At 45.4% G+C, this 21379-nt stretch overlaps 1 protein-coding gene and 1 pseudogene across 2 annotated transcripts in view; both read left to right on the top strand.

Annotated features, from left to right (window-relative positions):
• Positions 1 to 3418: 3418 nt before the first annotated feature.
• Positions 3419 to 21379, top strand: part of LOC131834384 (DLA class I histocompatibility antigen, A9/A9 alpha chain-like) — a 189103-nt gene continuing 171142 nt past the window's right edge. The window contains exons 1-8 of one of the 2 annotated variants that reach the window (XM_059178974.1): positions 3419 to 3571; positions 3855 to 4124; positions 4319 to 4594; positions 5197 to 5472; positions 5592 to 5696; positions 6133 to 6165; positions 6301 to 6348; positions 6477 to 6886. In XM_059178974.1, coding sequence (XP_059034957.1) covers positions 3502 to 3571; positions 3855 to 4124; positions 4319 to 4594; positions 5197 to 5472; positions 5592 to 5696; positions 6133 to 6165; positions 6301 to 6348; positions 6477 to 6481 — 1083 coding nt within the window. In that variant the 5' untranslated portion in view covers positions 3419 to 3501 and the 3' untranslated portion in view covers positions 6482 to 6886. Of the gene's footprint in view, positions 3572 to 3854; positions 4125 to 4318; positions 4595 to 5196; positions 5473 to 5591; positions 5697 to 6132; positions 6166 to 6300; positions 6349 to 6476; positions 6887 to 21379 lie in introns of those variants that run through there. The other variant, XM_059178973.1, reaches the window with a different exon arrangement.
• On the top strand, positions 10764 to 17078 carry LOC131833286 (twinfilin-1-like; annotated as a pseudogene).

The following is a 21379-nucleotide window of genomic DNA, read 5'->3' as shown; positions in this document are numbered from 1 at the left end:
TGACATGTGTTTGTATCTTTGTGAGTGTGGGGTTGACATGCAGATATTTCAAGTTTTTCTTGATGGGTTTTCATCACTGGGCCGTACTTAAAAGAATTTCTTCATCTCAAAATTGTAAACATTTCATGTATATTTCTACCTCAGTAGAAATGAAGAGCACAGGGCTTTAAGGGGGAAGGGAAACAGAATTGTTTGAATTTGAGCAAAAGTGTGGGGAGGAGAAAGAGGAAAAGATAATAACATAATGGATTCTAAGAAGTCCCTCTTCTGCTTTATGACGTTTACAAGTATGTACAGAGCCTACAAAGTATCTGATCCATGTATGTTCAATAAATCCTCTCACCTGGGCTTGGTGAAGACTTATGTATCTGCTTCTGTTTATCAGATGAACACAGATAAGACCCAAGACACCCAAGTAATAGAGACAACAAAGAGCTCCTGGGATGGGCGTTTTTGAACACATAATGACCTAGATGTGATACATCATGTTTTGGTTATTGTTTGTACACTTCAGCTGTCTCAATGCATGGTAATTACACTTAGGTGCTGTATTTTAAGCATATGATATGTTTCAGACCCACACAGACAATCCATGTCTTCAATTTGAAGATAAATTTAATACATATATACTTATGAGTCACACAGTATCTTCTTTGAGGAGGATCCTGACGACTAAGAGTGTTCTACATATGTACTGTCTGAATAGTAGCTATGAGCCACCTGTGGCTATTTAAATTACTATTCTTTCAAAACAATTAAAAATGCAACTGCTCAGCACACCAGCCCCATTTCAAGTGTCACCTGCATCTCAAGAGCCACCCGCATCCCATGGCCACCATACTGGGCAGCATGGATACAGAGCAATTCCTTCCACACAGACTGTTGTATTGGTAGGTGCTGTGCTTCATGCTTTGTGGGTCTTGAATCAAACATATTAGACACATGTAGATGTAGAGTGAAAAGACCAACATGATTTCTCTTATAGACGACATCAGATTTCTGTCTGGGATGTGAATACATATGAAGCCAATGTGTCACAAAATCAAAGTCGGTTATGTATGAATCTCGTGCCTACAAGTACAAACTGTCCCCAGTTAGAAAAGGGAAATCCCTGTCCCTCCACCTCCCTTCCCAGTCTGGGGACCCTCTCTGCCATCACATTTCCAGGAGGTGAGGTCTCTTCTAGATGCACTCAGGGGCTAGAGTCAGTGCTGAGTTTTCAGAGGAAGAAAGTGCAGCTCAAGGAGAGGGATTCTGCTGAGTGAGGAAGAGGCCAGGGCAGGACCATCGGGAGACTTTCCCAGAGTTTTCAGAGCAGCTGTTCTCCAAGTGTGGTCTGGGGAACACCTGAAGTCACGGAGGCCCTTATATAGAATCCATGAGGTTAACACTCTTTTCATAATATCACTCAGACATTATTTGCCTTTCACATCATTGACATTGGCACTGAGGTAAAACTTAGCAAGAATGGAGGTGATGGGTGCACAGGGCCATGTTATTATTCTTCACCACTACTCACTTCCATAGAAAACCAAAACCACTCTTTCCGCCATTTTCCCAAGCCACCATAATGGTCCCATGAATGTCCCAGCAGATGCTCTCAAGAGTATTAATGCCTAGAAGAGAGGCAAAGGCAGATCTTATTGGGCCATGTTCCAAAGTCATCATCCCGTTTCTAACTGTGATGATGAAGCACGGTTACATTGGGAATTGAAATTGCTGATGATCACCGAGCTGGGAATACTGCTGGGAACCTTATGGGCAGGTTAAACCTGAGTGAAGTGAGCAGCAGCAAATTTGATGTACAACTCAAAGATCTACCAAAATAGCAGAAGAAGAATCTGCCCCCATCCCTCCAGTTTGGTTTCATTGTCCTGACAACCTCAGCTGGCATCATGGACCATAAGGAAGCAAGATGAAAACTCACATGAGGGAAAATCCCGAGACTCTTTTTCTAGGGAGATAATACCTACGAACAAATAAAATACCTCAAAAACAAAAGCAGGACAAAATACTAGTATCACATTCAAACATGCTGATCAGAGCACTAGAAATTATTATCCTTAGTAATTATTCTCAAATTCGCATTTAAGCATGTCATATGTGATGGCATGGCATGTACAGCACTTCTACAAACATAAACCCCAAAGAAAATAATTTGTGTGAAATTAGCCTCTTTTTTTTTTAACAGAATGCCATTTTTTGTTTTTTTGTTTTTTTACAGAATGACATTTTTACCTGAAGGAATGAACGACACAGAACTTGGATTATTTAGACTAGGACAACTGACCGACAGTGTCTGGAAAATGAACATGAAGTTAATCTTTCATTAAAATCAACTCATATACAACAGCTGAGAGTACTTGTTGTTGCCTTCATCAAAAATGTAAGGTCTGAAGAGAAAAATCAGAATTTTGGAAAACTTGTGATGTACCAATAACTTGACAGCTTTCCACTACTGATCTATTGGGATCTCTGGTAATATTAAAACAAATATGACTTTTGATAATTCGATTTTAACCTCATCAACACTGGAACACATACATAACTTTAAACAACACATTACTTTTTAAAAAATCATGCATTAGTACAAGATCCATTCAGTGTGCAAGATGGGCCTGTGGATTTTAATGCATCAGAGGACAGAGTCAATGATACTCTTTCAAGTTCCACTTTGCAAATAACCTTAGAGAAAGTACAACTTGTGTCATTTGAATACAGTACCTAAGATGAATAGCCGTAATTATCTGAGGTTATGAAACGTACTCTTCTCCCATATTTGTGTAAGATTGTAAATTTTTTCATACATATCAACCAAAACAACACAATAAAGGCAGAATCAAATCTGAACATCCAGGGCTCTTCTAAGGAGACAGACAAGAAAGGGTCTTGCAAAAATGTAAAAAGCAAGAACATCACTCTTCTCACTATGCTTTTTATTTGTAGAAATAGTTATTTTACATAAAAACAATATTTCTGTTTTCATGACATAGACTATTAATATGATTCTAAATGAATTAATGAATTTTTAAACCTGTTTAATTCCTACTATGATAGATAATTCCTACTACTAATAGAGATAACCCACAGACACAAAATGATCCTTGGGATCCTCAGTCATCTGTGAGACTGTGTAGATACCCTGTGAACAGAATGTTTGCCACGGCTCAGGGGGACAGTGTGACAAAGAGCGCTCTGTGCAGTAGGTGAGGGGTCAGGGCAAAGTCCCAGGTCCCTGGGTCGCCTCGCAGGCCCCAGGGCGGTGTCTGGGGTGGGGAAGCCCAGTGTTGGGGAATCCCCATCTCTCTGGGTTTCACTTGTCTCTCTCCCAACCTGTGTCACCTCCTCCTGCCTGGGTACTCATGACACAGACCCAGCGGGCGCTCCCATTAGGTGCCGGGTTTCTGGCGAAGCCAATCAGCGGCCGCGATTTCGGGTTATAAAGTCTCCTCACCCGCCTCCGAGCCCAGCTGAGACTCACCGTCTCCTCAGATTCTGAAGATGAAAGTTGTGATGCCCCGAACCCTCCTCCTGCTGCTGGGGGCGCTGGCCGTGACCGAGACCTGGGCGGGTGAGTGCGGGGCGGGAGGAAAGGGCCTCTGCGGGGCGGGAGCGAGGGGACCACCCGCCGGGGACGCGGGACCCCGGGGAAGGCGCCTCTCCGCAGCCCCCATCCCCGTCCCGGCCTTTGCTCCCCCGTCCCTCCCCGCCTGCGCCCTGCTCTTCCCCTCTCGGTGCCCCCTCCCCCTGTCTTCCCGGCCGCCTCCACCCGGGCCCCGGGCCCCGGGCCCCGGGCCCCGGGCCCCGCGCCGGGAGGAGGGTCGGGCGGGGTCTCAGCCCCTCCGCGCCCGCAGGCTCCCACTCCCTGAGGTATTTCGACACCGGCGTGTCCCGGCCCGGCCGCGGGGAGCCCCGCTTCATCTCCGTCGGCTACGTGGACGACACGCAGTTCGTGCGGTTCGACAGCGACTCTGCCAGTCAGAGGATGGAGCCGCGGGCGCCGTGGATGGAGCAGGAGGGGCCGGAGTATTGGGATCGGGAGACGCGGAACCAAAAGGCCAACGCACAGACTTTCCGAGTGGGCCTGAACAACCTGCGGGGCTACTACAACCAGAGCGAGGCCGGTGAGCGACAGGGCCGGGTCCAGGTCACGACCCTCATTCTCCGATATCCGGGTCTCAGCGTCACCCGAGTCTGAGGGACCCTCCCGCTGCCCCTCTGCCGCCCCGCATCCTTAAGCCGGAAGAACCCGCGGGAACTTTTAGGCGGTTTTACTTTCTGTTTGGACTTAACCCCCTGCCTGTCGGGGCGGGGCCAGGGTCTCACACTTACCAGCGCATGTATGGCTGTGACGTGGGGCCCGACGGGCGCCGCCTCCGCGGGTACAGTCAGTTCGCCTACGACGGCGCGGATTACATCGCCCTGAACGAGGACCAGCGCTCCTGGACCGCGGCGGACACGGCGGCGCAGATCACCCGCCGCAAGTGGGAGGCGGCGGGTGAGGCAGAGCGCTACAGGAACTACGTGGAGGGCACGTGCGTGGAGTGGCTCCGCAGGTACCTGGAGAACGGGAAGGAGACGCTGCAGCGCTCAGGTACCGGGGCCGCGGGGCCTCCCTGATCTCCCCTCCCCTGGGGCTGGCTTCCCACCAGGAAGGGAAAATGGACTCAAGTCAGAACAATGCCCTCCCATGGGAGGGGAGAGGGAGGTCCACCTGGGTGTTCTGGTTCCTACTAGAGAGTGACTCAGCCAGAGGGTGACTTTTTTCTAAAGGACAAATGAGGAATCCAGTCTCTCTCAGGAGACAGGTGGAGACCATCCCTACAATAACCCATCAGTGGTTCCCTTTGACCCTGGCAGCCACCCTGGAAACCATGACAGAACCCCTCAAGGCCTTTTTCTCCAATACAAACATCTTTGGAGGTCTGACTGGGTGTTTTGAGTCATTCAACCCCGGCCACATTCAGGACCATTAGTGCACACTCTCCCTTAAACCTACAGCCTCCTATCCTGGACGCTCTCCCGGAGTCTAGAACTTTCCAGGATTAGAAGATCCCAAGGGCTGTGCTGATGACTGGGTTTTGTGCTTCTTCCACCGGAACCAATACCCAGTTCATCTCTGGATGGTCACATGAATGCCGTTTCAGTGGCCATAAAGGCAAACCCAAGTGTGGATTTTCTGATTCTCTTCCTCAGAACCCCCCAATACACACGTAACCCACCACCCCATCTCTGATCGTGATGTCACCCTGAGGTGCTGGGCCTTGGACTTCTACCCTGCGGAGATCACCCTGACCTGGCAGCGAGATGGAGAGGACCTGACCCAGGACACAGAGCTTGTAGAGACCAGGCCTGCAGGAGATGGAACCTTCCAGAAGTGGGTGGCTGTGGTGGTGCCTTCTGGAGAGGAGCAGAAATACATATGCCACGTGCAGCATGAGGGACTGCCCAAGCCTGTCACCTTGAGATGGGGTAAGGAGGGTTTTGGGTAGAGCCTCTTCATAAGGAAAGCAGAAGGCCTTCTTGAGAACTTCAGCAGAGCCCGGACACTTACCAGAGCTCTGCAACCCTCTCCTTCTGTCCATTTCCAGAGCCACCTAGCAATCTCATCATGTGGATCATTGCTGTTCTGGCTCTCCTGGCTCTCCTGGTGGTCATTGCAGTGCTTGGATTTGTGTTCTGGAGGAAGTGCTCAGGTAAGGAATGGAGTGGGGAGATCTGAGGTTTCTTGTCCCTCTGGGGAGTCTCCTAGGTAGCAGACTGTCCTGCCTTGTTACTGGGAAATACCATCCTCACAAATGGAATTGCCTGCTCTGGAGCAGATCATGAACACGCACTCTGTAGCAGACGCTTGTGAAAATGAAAGACACATTTTCATCTTGTTAATTCTGATGATGGGGACCTCATGCCCAGCAGTCACAGGACAGAGAGGGAAGTCCCTGCTGAGGACAGAATGCCAGCAAGTCCGGTGACCCAGTGACTCCTCACCTCATTTTTCATGTTTTCTGTCATGTCCTCGGTGTTCTATTAAAATTCTGGAAACTTTATTTACAACCAGGACTGGGAGCTTCCTCTAGGATCTCATAGCCCAGCCCTGTCCCAGGCCTCTGACATGATATTTTTCCCCCACAGGAGAGAAAAAACCAGGGTACTCTCATGCTGCACGTACGTATGGAGGGGTATCCCTGAGACCCTGGGATAGTGTAGACAGGACCCCATGGGGAGCTCACACACCCCATAGCTCCTCCTGTAGTCTCCTCTCCTGTGGGCTCTGACCACATCCTGTTTGTTCTCCCCTAGGTGATGACAGTGCCCAGGGCTCTGATGTGTCTCTCACAGCTGCTAAAGGTGAGATCCTGGAGACCCTGATGTGGGGAAGGGTTGGGGCACTAGGGACACTTTGCTCATGAGGGGGGCTGCTGAGATGTCCCCACTTGTGGGACTTACCTCAATTTGTACATGATTTTTTTTCACAGTGTGAGACCAGTTGCCTTGTGGGAGCTAAGAGATGGAAGATTTCTTCACACCCCCACTTGGTGACATCAGCAACCCCTGACTCTGTTTGTGCAGAATATGTCAGAATGTGTCTGAGTTCCTTTGAGCATATGTGAGGACATGAGGAGATTTGCCCACCAGACCCCTCCCTATTCTGATTTTATTCTCCTTTCTGATGTGCTTTCCTGTTCCAAAAGAGGCAGGGCTGGACCATCTCCATCTCTGTCTTTATTTCATGCTGGGCTGAGTACAAATGACTTACTTCTGTATTGAAAATGAGAATCCAGACATGAGTTGTGTTTCCTAATTCTTCCATATGGGGTTGATTAGGTAACAAAAGAGGAAATTTGTAAAATTGAGATATCAAATAAATGGAACCGCTGAGACCATGCGTTTACTGTGCTGAGTCTGTTGAGGGTGGGGGCAGAAGGCTGGGAGGAGATGAGCGGGGATGGGGCCTGTGCCCAGTGTGTGCTCAGTGCATCATGGGGGTGACTTGCTCACCCAGCTGAGGGGTGACTTGTCCAGCAGCTCTGTGTCCTTGGCCCTTGAGCAGAAGCTTGTCTCACTAGGAGCTGTGATCACAGGGACTTGGACGTCACCTGTCACCAGGACCTTGTGCAGCAAGAGCTTCCTGTGACTGGGTCAGCCTCGCCTCGGGCCTGGGTTGGGTCATAGCCCACATTCCGGGGTGGGCTTTTTTCATTGTTTCTCTAGAGCGTCAGACCGGCTCTTGCTCTTGTGTACCAGTTCTTGTCCCATTCTCCCTGGGTCACCCTGTCAGTTACAGCAGGAGGTATGCTTTGGGCTATGCTCCCACAGGCCTAGGTTGTCCCCGGCACACAGGAGTCTCTGTGGTACGGAGAGATGAACTTTCAGATTCACCCATCTCTTCCCCTCACTCTAGACCTGTTTTCTAAATTATTCTTAAGATTCTGGAGATAGAGGAGGAATCTGAAAGTTTCTCAGCCTTAATAAACATCAGTTAATTTCTCTCTCCAGCTGCTCTGCCTTCTCTCCCCTACCCTTAGTTCAGTGATCCTAGTGCTGGCTTGGATCCAAGTTCATGGATCTATAAAGCAGAGTCTAATGTAGATCTTTTTGTGGTTGGAGAAAAGCACCCAAAGATCCTGAGTACAGTGTTTCAGGAAAGAGAACTCTGCTGTGCTGTGCTGTGCTGTGCAGGAGAGATGTTGTGGGGGGAGGGGCTCCGCAGAGAGAGGGAGGGGAGGGGAGCCCTGTGGGGGGAGAGAGACAGCAGGGATGAGGAGGTGGGAGCATGTGGGGTGGGAACTGCCTCAGAACAGCTGTGCCTGCGACTCATCTAGAAGAAGGAATCCTCTAGCTGCTCATTCATTCAACTGATAACTGTCATGTGCCTCATACAGGACATGCTATGTTTGCACCTGGGCACCTCAGTGAGACTAAAAGAGGGAAAATGTGCTGGTCTTGTGGAGAGTATTTCTAGTGTAAGGGGCAGACAACACTTGATCCTCTGACAATGTGGGGCAGTGATCCCCTCGTGCAGTCAGAAATCCAAGTATATCTTTTGATTCCCTCAAAACATAAGAACTAATAGCCTACTGTTGCTGGAAGCCTCACTGATAACATGAAGAGTCACTTAACTAACACATGTTTGTGTTACATGTAGAAAAGAGTATTACATTCTAACAATGAATGAAGCTGCAAAAATTAGTCAGAAATCACAAAGATGAGGAAATGCATGGACAGGACTTACTGTAAAAAGTCCACACACAGGTGCACACACACTGTGCAAACCAGTGTCATTCCGAGGTGAACTGTGTATTGTGTAAGCGCAGTAATAAGGGAAGTGTTTAAGTTGGAAATTGGCAGGAGCTGTGAGGAAGGAGACCCAGAGAACACCTGTGCTGGAACGGGGACGATGTCTCCTTTACTCCAGGGATCAGGGGAGCCTCACTGAGAAGGTGACCTCATCATGGAGGTCTGAGGATATTAGAAGACTTGAGTTTTCTCTGAGTGAGAAGTGGAGTTACAAGAATGAGCACATCAATGGGATTGACTTTCTAAGCAGCTCTTACTGCTGCTTAGATTGCTCTTGTGAGAATCGAGAGGAGCAGGGCGAGTGACCAGTGGGGACAATGTAGGAAACCAGTGCTGTGACCCAGGAGGGGGAGGTGGGCTGTATGTCCTGGGTGTGAGGAGGGAAGATACAGGTTGGGTGCTGGATATTTACAGAGGGACTTTGCAGCATTTCCTAACCACCAAATCTGGGTGGTGAGTAGGAGGAATCAAGGAGGGCATCCAGTATTTCAGACTGCAAGTAGAAATGGGGAGTGCCTTCCTTGGATATGGGGAAGAATCTTGAAGCAGGACATTGGGGGAAGCAGCATCACAGCAACCAGTTTGGGCATGTGGAATCTGAGATGTCCATTAGAAATGCAGTGAGGTTGGCAGTTGGATACAGAGTGCAGGGGAGGAGAAATATCCGGATTGGAGAAATAGATTTGGGAGGTGACAGCATATACATGATGTTTAGTGCCTTCAGCAGAGATGAGGTCACCAGGGGCTGAAGGCCGTAGAAGAAAAAGGAACAGGACCAAACCCTGGTCTCCTCAGGGCTAAGCAGGTTGATCAGAGTGCACACCCAGGGCGCACTGCACAGTCCGGTTCTGCGTCTAGAAGGCACAGAGACCAGGGAGGCCCAGCCTTCAGTGTGCACAGGAATTTCCTGGACTACGAAGATCTAGACAGTCTGGGGTAGAGCATGAGATGCTGGGCTGATAACAAGGTTGGTGCTGCTGCTGCTGGTCTTCAGATCCCACACTGAGTAGCGAGCACTGGAAGCAGGATCCCCACATGGCCGTGCATCAGCCTCTCCAGTAGGGCTTATCATGTTAGTGATTCCTGGGCCCACATGCAACATTCTAAGGTGGTGGGTCTGCAGAGAGGCCTAAGTATTTGTCACAGGCAATCCTGTGACTCCACCAGATAGAGAAGCACTGAAGTCATGGATGAGAGCCCTCATTGTGGGAAGGGGTCATACAGACACATTTAAATGGCTTTGGCAGGGCATCTGGGTGTCCCACTCTTTGTTTCAGCTCAGGTCATGATCTCAGGGTCATGAGAATTAGCCCACGTTGGGCGCTGCACCCAGTACAGAGTCTGCTTGAAATGTCTTCTCTCTCCCTCTACCCCTCCCTTCCTCTCTCGCACATGCTCTCTCTCTCTCGCTCTCTTTCTGTCTCAAATAAATAAATAAAATCTTCAGATGTCTTTTTGTAGGAAGAAAAATGAAAGACATGCTGGGAGATGCATTTTTTCTCTCCTGTGGGGCACAGCCAGGTGGCAGACTGAGGAAGTTATCAGCTCAACATAAAACGTCTGAGTTATGGAGAGTGTAGATCTTAAATGTCTGCATCACACGAAAGGAAATGGTAACTATGTGACGTGATGCACCTGTTAGCTAATGTTATGGTTGTAATCACTGTGCAATACAGAAATGTATCAATTAACAGGTAGTACCCCTAAGCTCACTCAATGGTGTATGTCAATCATATCTCCATAAAGTTGGTAAAAAGTGTCTGAGATCTTGCTCTTGGAAACTTTTCCCTATGTGGGTTTCTGACTCCTTGTGATACATATATACAGTTACAGAGAGACTTAGGGAAGAGAGAGAATATATGGGATCTTGCTTTATTTCCAGGAAAGCCACAATACAGGCCTGAGACTACACAGACGGGAGCAGAATCTACACTGGACCCTGGATGGAGGCCCACAGACAGTCAGCGCCTGCTCCTGGGTATCGACACCACTGACTCCCCTGAGGGAGGCCACTGGACCCTGCAGCTGGGACTGCTATCACTCTGCCCCCTGACAGTTTCATGACATGACTGTGACACTGCTCAGACCCCCTGTCCCTAATGCACGGATGCTGTCCCAGTGTGCCTGTCACATGTCCAGAGTCAGAGTCTGGCAGGTGGCCACATGACTGTTGAAGCTTCATGTCATGTCCAAGTGCTGGACTGTTTAGCAAAGTGGGTTCTCCTCTCTGTGGATGGAGGTGTCTGTGCCCCCAACAAGATTGTCGATGTGTGGCATTCCTATATGTGGGAAGAGAGGTACAAGTTCTGGGAATGGACTTTGGGGTTCAGGAATGGAAAAGAATGACCGATTTCCACATTTGGAGCCATGATCTGAGACTAGAACTTGATCTGGACACTGCAGGCACTCAAGTCTGCTTGGATGAGGAGTGACTCATAAGTGGCATCTTTCAACTTATTCCCTGGATGGTTGTTATGGGCCAGGTTTGTCCACTCCAGTCCCTACTCACAGATGAGTGGAGTAGCATTGTTGGGTCATGAAGCAATTGCTCAACACATCTTCTTCTGGCCTTTGTATCTTCCAGGGATTAAAAACCCAGTTCTGTGTCACTTCAGATGATCCTCATATACACGCAGACATATGATGTTTCTTCATACATGCACATATTTCTGGGTGTCTATAATATTATTAGATTTTATGTGGCCTCCACAAAGGTCTGAAAAACCACTCCCTTTTAGACACTGTCCTACTTCATCTCTGGTCCACGAACAGCTATAATCACAGTGTTTTAGCAGATCCAATGACGTGATACCCATGCTTATTGTTGCTTGGAAATAACCAGTCTCAGTCAGGAGAAGGTAGAGCTTAATGGCTCACACTCACTTCCAACTTCTGTGTGTACTTTCTATGGCCTGAGTAACAGTTCCCAGGCCAGCGCTGGCTCACAGGAGACACAGATCAGCACTGGTTTAGGTGACTTACACTCTAGCATTGACTCAGGTGCCTAAAAAAGAGCAGAAATGAAAAATACTTACTGAGGATTCCATTTCCACCTACACAGTAGACTAAGGTTTAGGGCTGCCCCCTCTCCAGGTGAGGTGATGAGCACTGATGTTATATGCAACTGATGAATTATTGAACTCTACGTATGAAACTAATAATGTACTCTGTTGGCTAATTGAATTTAATTAATTTTTTTAAAAAATAACACTGCCTCTTCTCCTAAAAATGAAAATGATAGAAAAAAATGTAAAATCACCCCAAAGTGCAGAACAATCAAGAGAAAAATCAATTAATCCAAAATTTAAATATGGGCCATAAGCCCCAGAGAATAGTTTTTCTGATCCGTAGAGTGTTTTTCAAATCTAGAAAATCTTAGCTTGGCTTCTCAGGCTCAGGAGCTTCACAGAGAGGAGACAATGCCCAGAGCTGCTTCAAGTGAGCAGCAGGAGAAACATGCCCTCCCTGAAAATCTGGGAATCTAAGATTCACATCCTTGGAACAGAGTGACACAAATCAAATCTGTTCTATCATCAAGTGTAAGAACACTGTAAGGAAATTTGGTTTTTAGTTGGGAAAAAGTGAGCAAACAACTTTTTCAAAACTTTGCAGACACGGACTAAGCCGTCTGTGATTTGTAGTTCAAATTTTCTTTCCTATTGGCTGTTGGGCCAAAATAGCTTCAGGTCGTTAGCTTAGTTTATAATTGTCCTGGATTGGTGATGCCCCCCAAATTTTAAGAAACACAGTTCTCTAGAGAAATCTCTATTTAACATATGTGTCATAAAACTTATACAGAAAATTGCACAGAGAAGAAAAGCAACTCGTAGGAAGAAAAGTAAAGGTAAAATGGAAAAAAAAAAGTGATTAAGTAACTTTAGAAAAAATGAATAGTAAAAAGCTCATGAAACTTCAATATTGGAACCATAAGATGCAATATAGCAGGACCAGGATATGATATAAATATATAAAGATGTTATTTGAATATATATTATGAATATGATATGAAGAAAAAAATTACAAAATTTAAAATATAGAAAACATGGCAAAAGCACCTCTTAAGAAAATATCTACAAAATGAAGTGGCTAATGATTAAATGATAAAAAATACTGCAGTTTATGCACTGAATAAGAATTTATCAGTAAAAGAAGAATGAGTGGAGGGGCACCTGGGTGGCTCAGCTGCTTAAGCATGTGCCTTCTCCTCAGTCATTATCCCAGAGTCCTGGGATCAAGCCCAGCATCTGGCTCCCTGATCAGCGGGAAGCCTTGCTGCCCTTTTCCCCATCACTTCCCCTGCTTCTGTACACCCTCTCTTTCTTACCTCTCTTAAAGAAATAAAATCTTTTTTAAAAGAGAGAGAGAGGGATGCCTGGGTGGCTCAGTGGGTTAAAGCCTCTGCCTTCAGCTCAGGTCATGATCCCAGGCTCCTGGGATTGAGCCCCACATCAGGGTCTCTGCTCATCAGGGAGCCCGCTTCCTCCTCTCTCTCTCTCTGCCTGCCTTTCTGTCTATTTGTGATCTTTGTCTGTCAAATAAATAAATAAAATCTTAAAAAAAAAAAGAGTGAGAGAGAGAGGGAGTCTTGGAAAACAAAATGAGGGAGGCTTGGAAAACAAAAAGCAAAAAGTAAGACAGTCGACATAAATCAACAGTGTCAATATTAACATTGCAAGTGAGTGGCTTAAATAAGTCAATGAAAGTGCGGATTGTTCGCCTGAACACAAAACAAGATCCACCTATGCTGTCTACAGTAGACGCACTTGATCTCAGTTACAAACAGATTAAACTCAAAGAGATGGAAAAAGCTACCTCAGGCAAACAACCATAAGAAAGCTGGAGTGGATACACTCATTAGCCAAAAGGGACTTTATAGTAAGGGGGCGCCTGGGTGACTCAGTTTTTAAGAGTCTGCCTTTGGCTCAGGTCATGGTCCACTGAGCCCCTGCACCAAACTCCCTTCTCAGCGGGAAGCCTCCTTCTCCCTTTCCCCCTCCCCCTGCTTGTGTTCCCTCTCTCACTGTGTCTCTGTCTAATAAATAAAGAAAATCTTTAAAAAAAAAAAATAGGGGCACCTGGGTGGCTCAGTGGGTTAAGCCGCTGCCTTCGGCTCGGGTCATGATCTCGGGGTCCTGGGATCAAGTCCCACATCGGGCTCTCTGCTCGGCAGGGAGCCTGCTTCCTTCTCTCTCTCTCTCTGCCTGCCTCTCTGCCTACTTGTGATCTCTCTCTGTCAAATAAATAAATAAAATCTTTAAAAAAAATTAAAAAAATGCTAGTAAGATAAACAGGATCATTTTGGAATGATAAAATGGTCAAGTCATCAGAAAGATGAAACAACTCTAAACATACATTCACCTAATAACTCAACACCCAACTGTTTATAGCAAAACTGACAGAAACTGAGAAACAGACAATATGACAATAGTACTTGAACTCAGTATATCACTTTCAATAATGGATAGGACAACTATGCAGAGATCAATGAAGATAAAGAAGACTTGAACCATACTCTAAAACAACAGTGTAAGTCTGACATGTGAAGCACATTCCAGCCATGAACAGAATATACATTCATTTCAAATGCACATGGAGCTTTCTAGAATTAAGTCATATGCTAGGCCATTAAAAAACGCAATGAATTTAAAGGGGTAAAAATAAGGCAAATATCACAGTGGTATGACACCAGAAATAAATAACTGGAATGAATTTGGGAAACTCACAATATGCAGAATTAACACACTTCCACATAATCAAAGGGTCAAAGATATCAAAACGGAAATCAGAAAATATTTCAAGATTAATAGAAATGAAGACAGAGCATACCAACCCCGAGGGGGTCCGACTAAAGCAGTGCTGAGGAAATATATACGTGGAACTGCCTGTATGAAAAAGAAACATCTTCAATCAATTACCTAAACTTCCACATTAAGGCAAAGGAGGAAGAAGAGCAAACTAAAGCAAAAGCAGGCAAAAGGAAAGAAAAATAAAGATTAGAACAGAAGTTAATGAAATAGAGAAAAGAATAAAATAACAATATAGGCAACTAACTGAATCCAATGTGATCCTTTGAAAGATCAACCAAACTGACAAATATTTAACTAGACTCACTAAAGGAGAGAGAGAAACAGAGAGAGAAAGAGAAATGACCTACATACTGGGATCAGCAGTGAAAGAGGTGATATCAGGACTGACCACACAGAAATAAAGAGAATTGGGAGATTATGATGACAATTATATGCCAAAATATCAACTTGCTTCTATAAAATAGACAAAAACACAGAAAGACACAAATGACTAAATCTGACTGAAGAAGAAATAGACCACCTGGAGGTGCCTATAATGAGGTAGAACATAGAGTCAATTGTGAAAAACTATTCCATGTAAAAGCCTATTTCCAAATGGCTTCACTTGCAAATTATACCATATGCTGAAAGAATTAATAACTTTTCCAAACCCTTCCCCCCAAAAAAGAGGAGGGAACCCAACTCATTCTATGAGGCTAGATTATTCAGACACCAAAACAGACAAGGATATCACAGGACAACTACAGACCATTATCTCTTATGAATGTGGACTCACACACACCCACACACACACACACATACACACACACAAAGATCTCAACAAAATGTAGCAAATCAAATCTAGCAACATATAGAGTTAAAGAAACCTAATGAAATTTATTCTGGGAATGCAAGATTGGTTAAACATCCGTATCAATCAAGGTAAAACATCACATTAATATACTAGATATACTAATATACTAGAAAACAAAAGCCACATGCTTATCTCTACAGATGGACAAGAAGCATTTGACAAAATCAGATACCTTCTCATGATAAAAATTCAACTACTGATAAAGGAAATTTCCTCAATCTGATTAAAGGCATTTATCAAAACCCTTAAACTAACATCTTACCTAATGGTGAAAGATCCACAATACTAAAATAATGTTCACTCACGGCTTCTATTACACATTGTGCTGGAGGAGCACCTGGACTGTTCAGTCAGTTAATAGCCTTTGGCGCAGGTCATGATCCCAGGATCATGGTCCCAGGGTCCTGGGAACTAGCCTTCATGGGCTCTCTGCTCTGCGGGGAGAATGCTTCTCCCTCTCCCTCTGCCTGTGCTCCCTTTGCTTGTGCTCTTTTGTTCTCAAATAAGTAAATAAAGTTAAATTAAATATAAAAAGGGAAATGCCAAGTGAGGTTGTCAGGTTGGCAGTTTTGTTTCTGAAAACTGGGTTCATCTCTCGATGGGTTCAAGGCAAAAGACTCAATGAAACCAAAGAATGGGAAAAGGAAGGTTTACTGACACGTAAAGGAGAACACCGGGGATGTTTCCCAAAGCAGCGTCTCCCTGAACAACACACCGGGGAAGTTTCAAGCTGAAGGTACAGATGTCATGACTCCTCTGATGGAGGACACCTGACCCTCAGCAGGGACTGCTGTCTCTGCTGCTCCTGGCACCTGGGTGACACTCGTGCCACTCTGGCCAAATGTTTCTGCACAGACTTGGCACCAGAGCTGGGAGCCCGCGGCTGCCACGTCCCATCAGACCCACCTCCAAGCAAGGGAAGATGTTAAAGATACCTTTGCCAGAGGAGAAATGAAAAATATCAAGTTCTAAAAATACCGAAAATGAGAAACTTGTGATTGGATCATGTAGTCATTGTTCTGATTCCTGGGATAAGGATTATGATTCCTTTGTTTACCCCTCCTGGAGGACAGACAGCCATACTACATAGTGTCTGGGGATATGAATGGATGTTCACTGCCTGTTCTCCAGAACATGTAGTAATCATAAAAAAATGTTGTATGCAGGAACAAGTGTGGCTCTGAAAAGGGAGTTTGGAGGGGGCCACATTACAGATGAAGTGTTTGGAACAGTAAAGGAAGATGCATCATTACCCGGATATAAAAAACACTTGCCCTCACAATCTTCTCCTGCCCCATTGACCAAAGCCAAGGAAAATTACGACAGATTAAAATTAATCTGAAATGGGTGTGGACATGAAGCTTCAAACACCACAAGAAGTAGCATTTCCTATTTCTTGAGAAACTTTTCAAGCCTTGGAAACATTAAGTGACAGACAGCTCAACTATGTGCAATTGGAAATAGATATAAGAGATGAAATGATAATTTTGGCCAACACAACAAAGACAGAACTGAAAGACTTGCCAAGGAGGATTCCCAAGGATTCAGCACACTACCATTTCTTCCTGTGGAAACATTCCCATAAAGGAGACGGTTTGAAGTCCATAGTTTTTATTGATTCAATGCCAGAATACACATGCAGTAAAGAGAATGGATGCTGTATTCTAGCTGCGAGAGCTCTCTGCTAGAAACTGTTGAAAGACAACTACAAATGGACGTCATTAGAAAGATCAAGATAGGGTGCTTGGGTGGCTCAGTCAGTTAAGGGTCTGCCTTCAGCTCAGATCATGATCTCAGGGGTGTGAGATCGAGCCCCACGTCTTGTTCCCTGCTTGGGAGGGAGCCTGTTTCTCCCTCTCCCTCTGCCCTCTCCTCTGCTTGTACGTGGTCTCTCTCCCTCTCTCTCTCTCTAAAATAAATAAAATCTTAAAAAAAAAAAAAAGAGGAAAGATCAAGAGAGAAAATGGGGATGAGTTGACAGCAGACTTCCTTTACAAAGAAGGACATTCAAAGCAAAAGATACATAACAAAGTTTTGCAAAACTGAGAGTTCCTGCAGCAAAAAGAAGAATTCAGAAACTTACTAGGGGTCCAGCTTAAAGTGAAGCCACTGCTTATTAAAATCATTATATTAAGGATTCCAATACTAGTTTTTTTAAAAACAGCTTTAAGTACAGGAGAACTGTTACATCACTGCCTGCAGGTCAGCTCACTGAGCTGTTCACTTCTGTGTTCTTATACACTAACAATGAAAATACAGAAAGGGAAATTAGAGAATTGATTCCATTTACTATAGCACCAAGAACCATAAGATACCTGGGAATAAACCTAACCAAAGAGGTAAAGGATCTGTACTTGAGGAACTACAGAACACTCATGAAAGAAATTGAAGAAGACACAAAAAGATGGAAGACCATTTCATGCTCTTGGATCGGAAGAATAAACATTGTTAAAATGTCTATACTGCCTAGAGCAATATATACTTTTAATGCGATTCTGATCAAAATTCCACCGGTATTCTTCAAAGAGCTGGAGCAAATAATCCTAAAATTTGTATGGAATCAGAAGAGACCCCGAATCGCTAAGGAAATGTTGAAAAACAAAAATAAAGCTGGGAGCATCACGTTACCTGATTTCAAGCTTTATTACAAAGCTGTGATCACCAAGACAGCATGGTACTGGCATAAAAACAGACACATAGACCAGTGGAACAGAGTAGAGAGCCCAGATATGGACCCTCAACTCTATGGTCAATTAATCTTCGACAAAACAGGAAAAAATATACAGTGGAAAAAAGACAGTCCCTTCAATAAATGGTGCTGGGAACACTGGACAGCTATAAGTAGAAGAATGAAACTCGACCATTCTCTTATACCGTACACAAAGATAAACTCAAAATGGATAAAAGACCTCAACGTGAGACAGGAATCTATCAGAATCCTAGAGGAGAACATAGGCAGTAATCTCTTCGATATCAGCCACAGCAACTTCTTTCAAGATATGTCTCCAAAGGCAAAGGAAACAAAAGCGAAAATAAACTTTTGGGACTTCATCAAAATCAAAAGCTTCTGCACAGCAAAGGAAACAGTCAAAAAAACAAAGAGGCAACCCACGGAATGGGAGAAGATACTTGCAAATGACAGTACAGACAAAAGGTTGATATCCAGGATCTATAATGAACTCCTCAAACTCAACACACACAAAACAGACAATCATATCAAAAAATGGGCAGAAGATATGAACAGACACTTCTCCAATGAAGACATACAAATGGCTATCAGACACCTGAAAAAATGTTCATCATCACTAGCCATCAGGGAGATTCAAATTAAAACCACATTGAGATATCACCTTACACCAGTTCGAATGGCCAAAATTAGCAAGACACGAACAACATGTATTGGAGGGGATGTGGAGAAAGGGGAACCCTCTTACACTGTTGGTGGGAATGCAAGTTGGTGCAGCCTCTTTGGAGAACAGTGTGGAGGTTCCTCAAGAAATTAAAAATAAAACTTCCCTATGACCTTGCCATTGCACTCCTGGGTATTTACCCCAAAGATACAGATGTCATGAAAAGAAGGGCCATCTGTACCCCAATGCTTATAGGAGCAATGGCCATGGTCACCAAACTGTGGAACGAACCAAGATGCCCTTTAACGGACTAATGGATAGGGAAGATGTGGTCCATATACACTATGGAGTATTATGCCTCCATCAGAAAGGATGAATACCCAACTTTTGTATCAACATGGACGGGACTGGAAGAGATTATGCTGAGTGAAAGAAGTCAAGCAGAGAGAGTCAATTATCATATGGTTTCACTTATTTGTGGAGCATAACAAATATCACGGAGGACAAGAGGTGTTAGAGAGAAGGGAGTTGGGGTAAATTGGAAGGGGTGGTGAATCATGAGAAACTATGGACTCTGAAAAACAACTGAGGGTTTTGAAGTGGCGGGGGGTGGGAGGTTGGGGTAACAGGTGGTGGGTATTATAGAGGGCACGGATTGCATAGAGCACTGGGTGTGGTGAAAAAACAGTATTTGTTTTTCTGGAAATTAATTAATTAATTTAATTTTTTAAAAAAAGAAATATACACTATCCATATGAGGATCACTAGTATTGGTTTTATAGCATACCTTTTTTCTGTGCATAATAAATTGAATCAATAAAATCAGCTTTTCATAGAAAGCATAAAAGAGAAAAAAAGAGGTTACAGAAGACTATATAGGATGTGCTACTAATTTTGTCATACTGTTTTTTAAAATTTATTTTTTTGACAGACAGAAATCACAAGTAGGCAGAGAGGCAGGCAGAGAGAGAGTTGGAAGCAGGCTCCCTGCTGAACAGACAGCCCGGTGCGGGGATCAATCCCAGGACCGAGATCAGGACCTGAGCCAAAGGCAGAGGCTCCAGCCCACTGAGCCACCCAGGCACCCCACAAGAACCACCTTCTGAGTTTGGAAGTGGATTGGGACAGATGAGTGTGTTTCCTGGTGTCCTCTCTTGGAGTATCATGTAGGTCAAGGAAATATGTGGACAGAGGGGGCTCTGAGAATGCAGGTAAAGGCGGAAACTCTATAGTCCACTGGCATCCTCTGTGGTTCAAACAGAACTGCTCTGGCTGCCAACCAAACACCACAGAGAGCTAGGAGGCCGACCCCTGGCAGGGAAGCCTTGAACGTACCTGGCACGTCAGAGCCATAATGGTAACCCCAAAGGGCGACAAAAGGGCCTTGACAGGAATGCATATTCTGGATTGGACTTTGCTCATTCAGCGGTATATGCAAATGGTCAGAGTCCTATTAAAACAAACAAGCAAAAAACAAAGCATAGTTTTGCTTCAATTAAAAGTCTAAAAAAATAAAATGCATAGAGAGGACTGTTCCTGTGAGAACAGCTCAGGAGATTTTACACATACACACCTCCACACACTACCCCCAGAGCAAGATGGAGAACACGCTGAGCTTCGCAGAGATCCCCAGTCAATACGTCACCACAAAAGGTGTCAACTTCTGACATTATAAATTGTCCTGGTCTTCAACTTCACATACAAAGGGTCATACTCCTGTGTGCGGCTTCTTTCTCTCAGCGCCATGTCTGTGAGATTCCTCTACGCTGCAGGGTGTAGCCACGGTCCAGTCTTCTTCAGGGCTGCACAGTATCCCGTTGTACGAATAAGCTACAACTTATGTATGTATTTTCCTGTCATACACATCTATGTTGTTTTGCATCACGGGAACGATACACAGTACTGCTGAGACAATCTTGTACATGGCTCTTGGTGCACTTGTGGGAAAAAAGTACTGAACCAGAGAAGAATGCTCGGTTACATTTCCTCACACCACAAACAATGACAAACCATAACATCCCAACATCCCACAATGGGCATACACACATGCTGACAGAGTAACAGCTTCATGGAGAATGGGAAAAGGCAGCAGAAACATTGTGGAAAAGGGGTGTCGGGCCACGGAGGCATGAAGTGCTGATTTACACCCCTTCACAAGTGTGCGCTCCCACCCAGCATGAGTGGGACTACAGGATGGTCCGCACCACACACTTTTTCCTGGGGGATCTGAGAAGGGGGAGGGGACAGGTGCCAGTGTGACTCTACAGTCCTTCCCAAGGGAGAGGACCTCGGTATAACTATGGTTCACTTCAACATTCTCTCATCCTACCTGATGCAGTCTCAGGACAGGGATGCAAGTGTGAATGCAAGGAACGGGAAGAATCCTAAGACATTGTAAGAACTTTGTTAAACCCTGATGTGGGAATTCCTAAGGGCTTGAAGGGGAGGGCTGTGCCTTCACCCCACCCAGCAAAGTTGGGGCTGATGGCGAGCACAGCTACATCCCCTGGTGGTCCCTTGCCCGCCAGTTCTGTCCCTGTGTTTCCCTCCCCTCTATGACTGGGAGTGGACTGGGGGGGAGGGGAGCTTGTCAGACTTGTGTTGCTGCCCGCAGTGTAGACTAGCACAGCAGCCACATATGATGTCCCTTCCAACGGCAGAAAGTGAGGTATAAATGCAGAGAAGTAGAAATAGTAACTGAGGGTAAAGGGTGGAGGGATACATTCGCTATGTCATGAGGGAAATCCATAGTACATTAGCGCCTCGGAAGAAGTTTGAGCAAGAAATGACACTCTTAGCCCCATCATCCCAGACACCTGAGAGAAAAAGCCGTGTGCTGTGAGAACATTCCTGCTTCTGGAAGCTGGCAACACTGAGTGGACTCAGCAGACATGAGTGGGCCTGGGAGACACTGTCCTCCAGTAGGAAGATGGGCTGACTGTTAATGACCGGATGGGACAGGAGTACTGGGCCAGCATCTCCACAGTTCAGGACCTATTGCTTCAAGGGATCAGTGGTCAAAGACCACAGAGTGGCTGTGGGATAATAAAAATATGTGGTCTTTGTCCCCA

Source organism: Mustela lutreola, chromosome 6 (genome assembly GCF_030435805.1).
Source record: "Mustela lutreola isolate mMusLut2 chromosome 6, mMusLut2.pri, whole genome shotgun sequence".
Lineage (NCBI taxonomy): Eukaryota > Metazoa > Chordata > Mammalia > Carnivora > Mustelidae > Mustela > Mustela lutreola.
The sequence above is the reverse complement of the archived record's forward strand: the minus strand, read 5'-3'. Positions and strand labels throughout refer to the sequence as shown.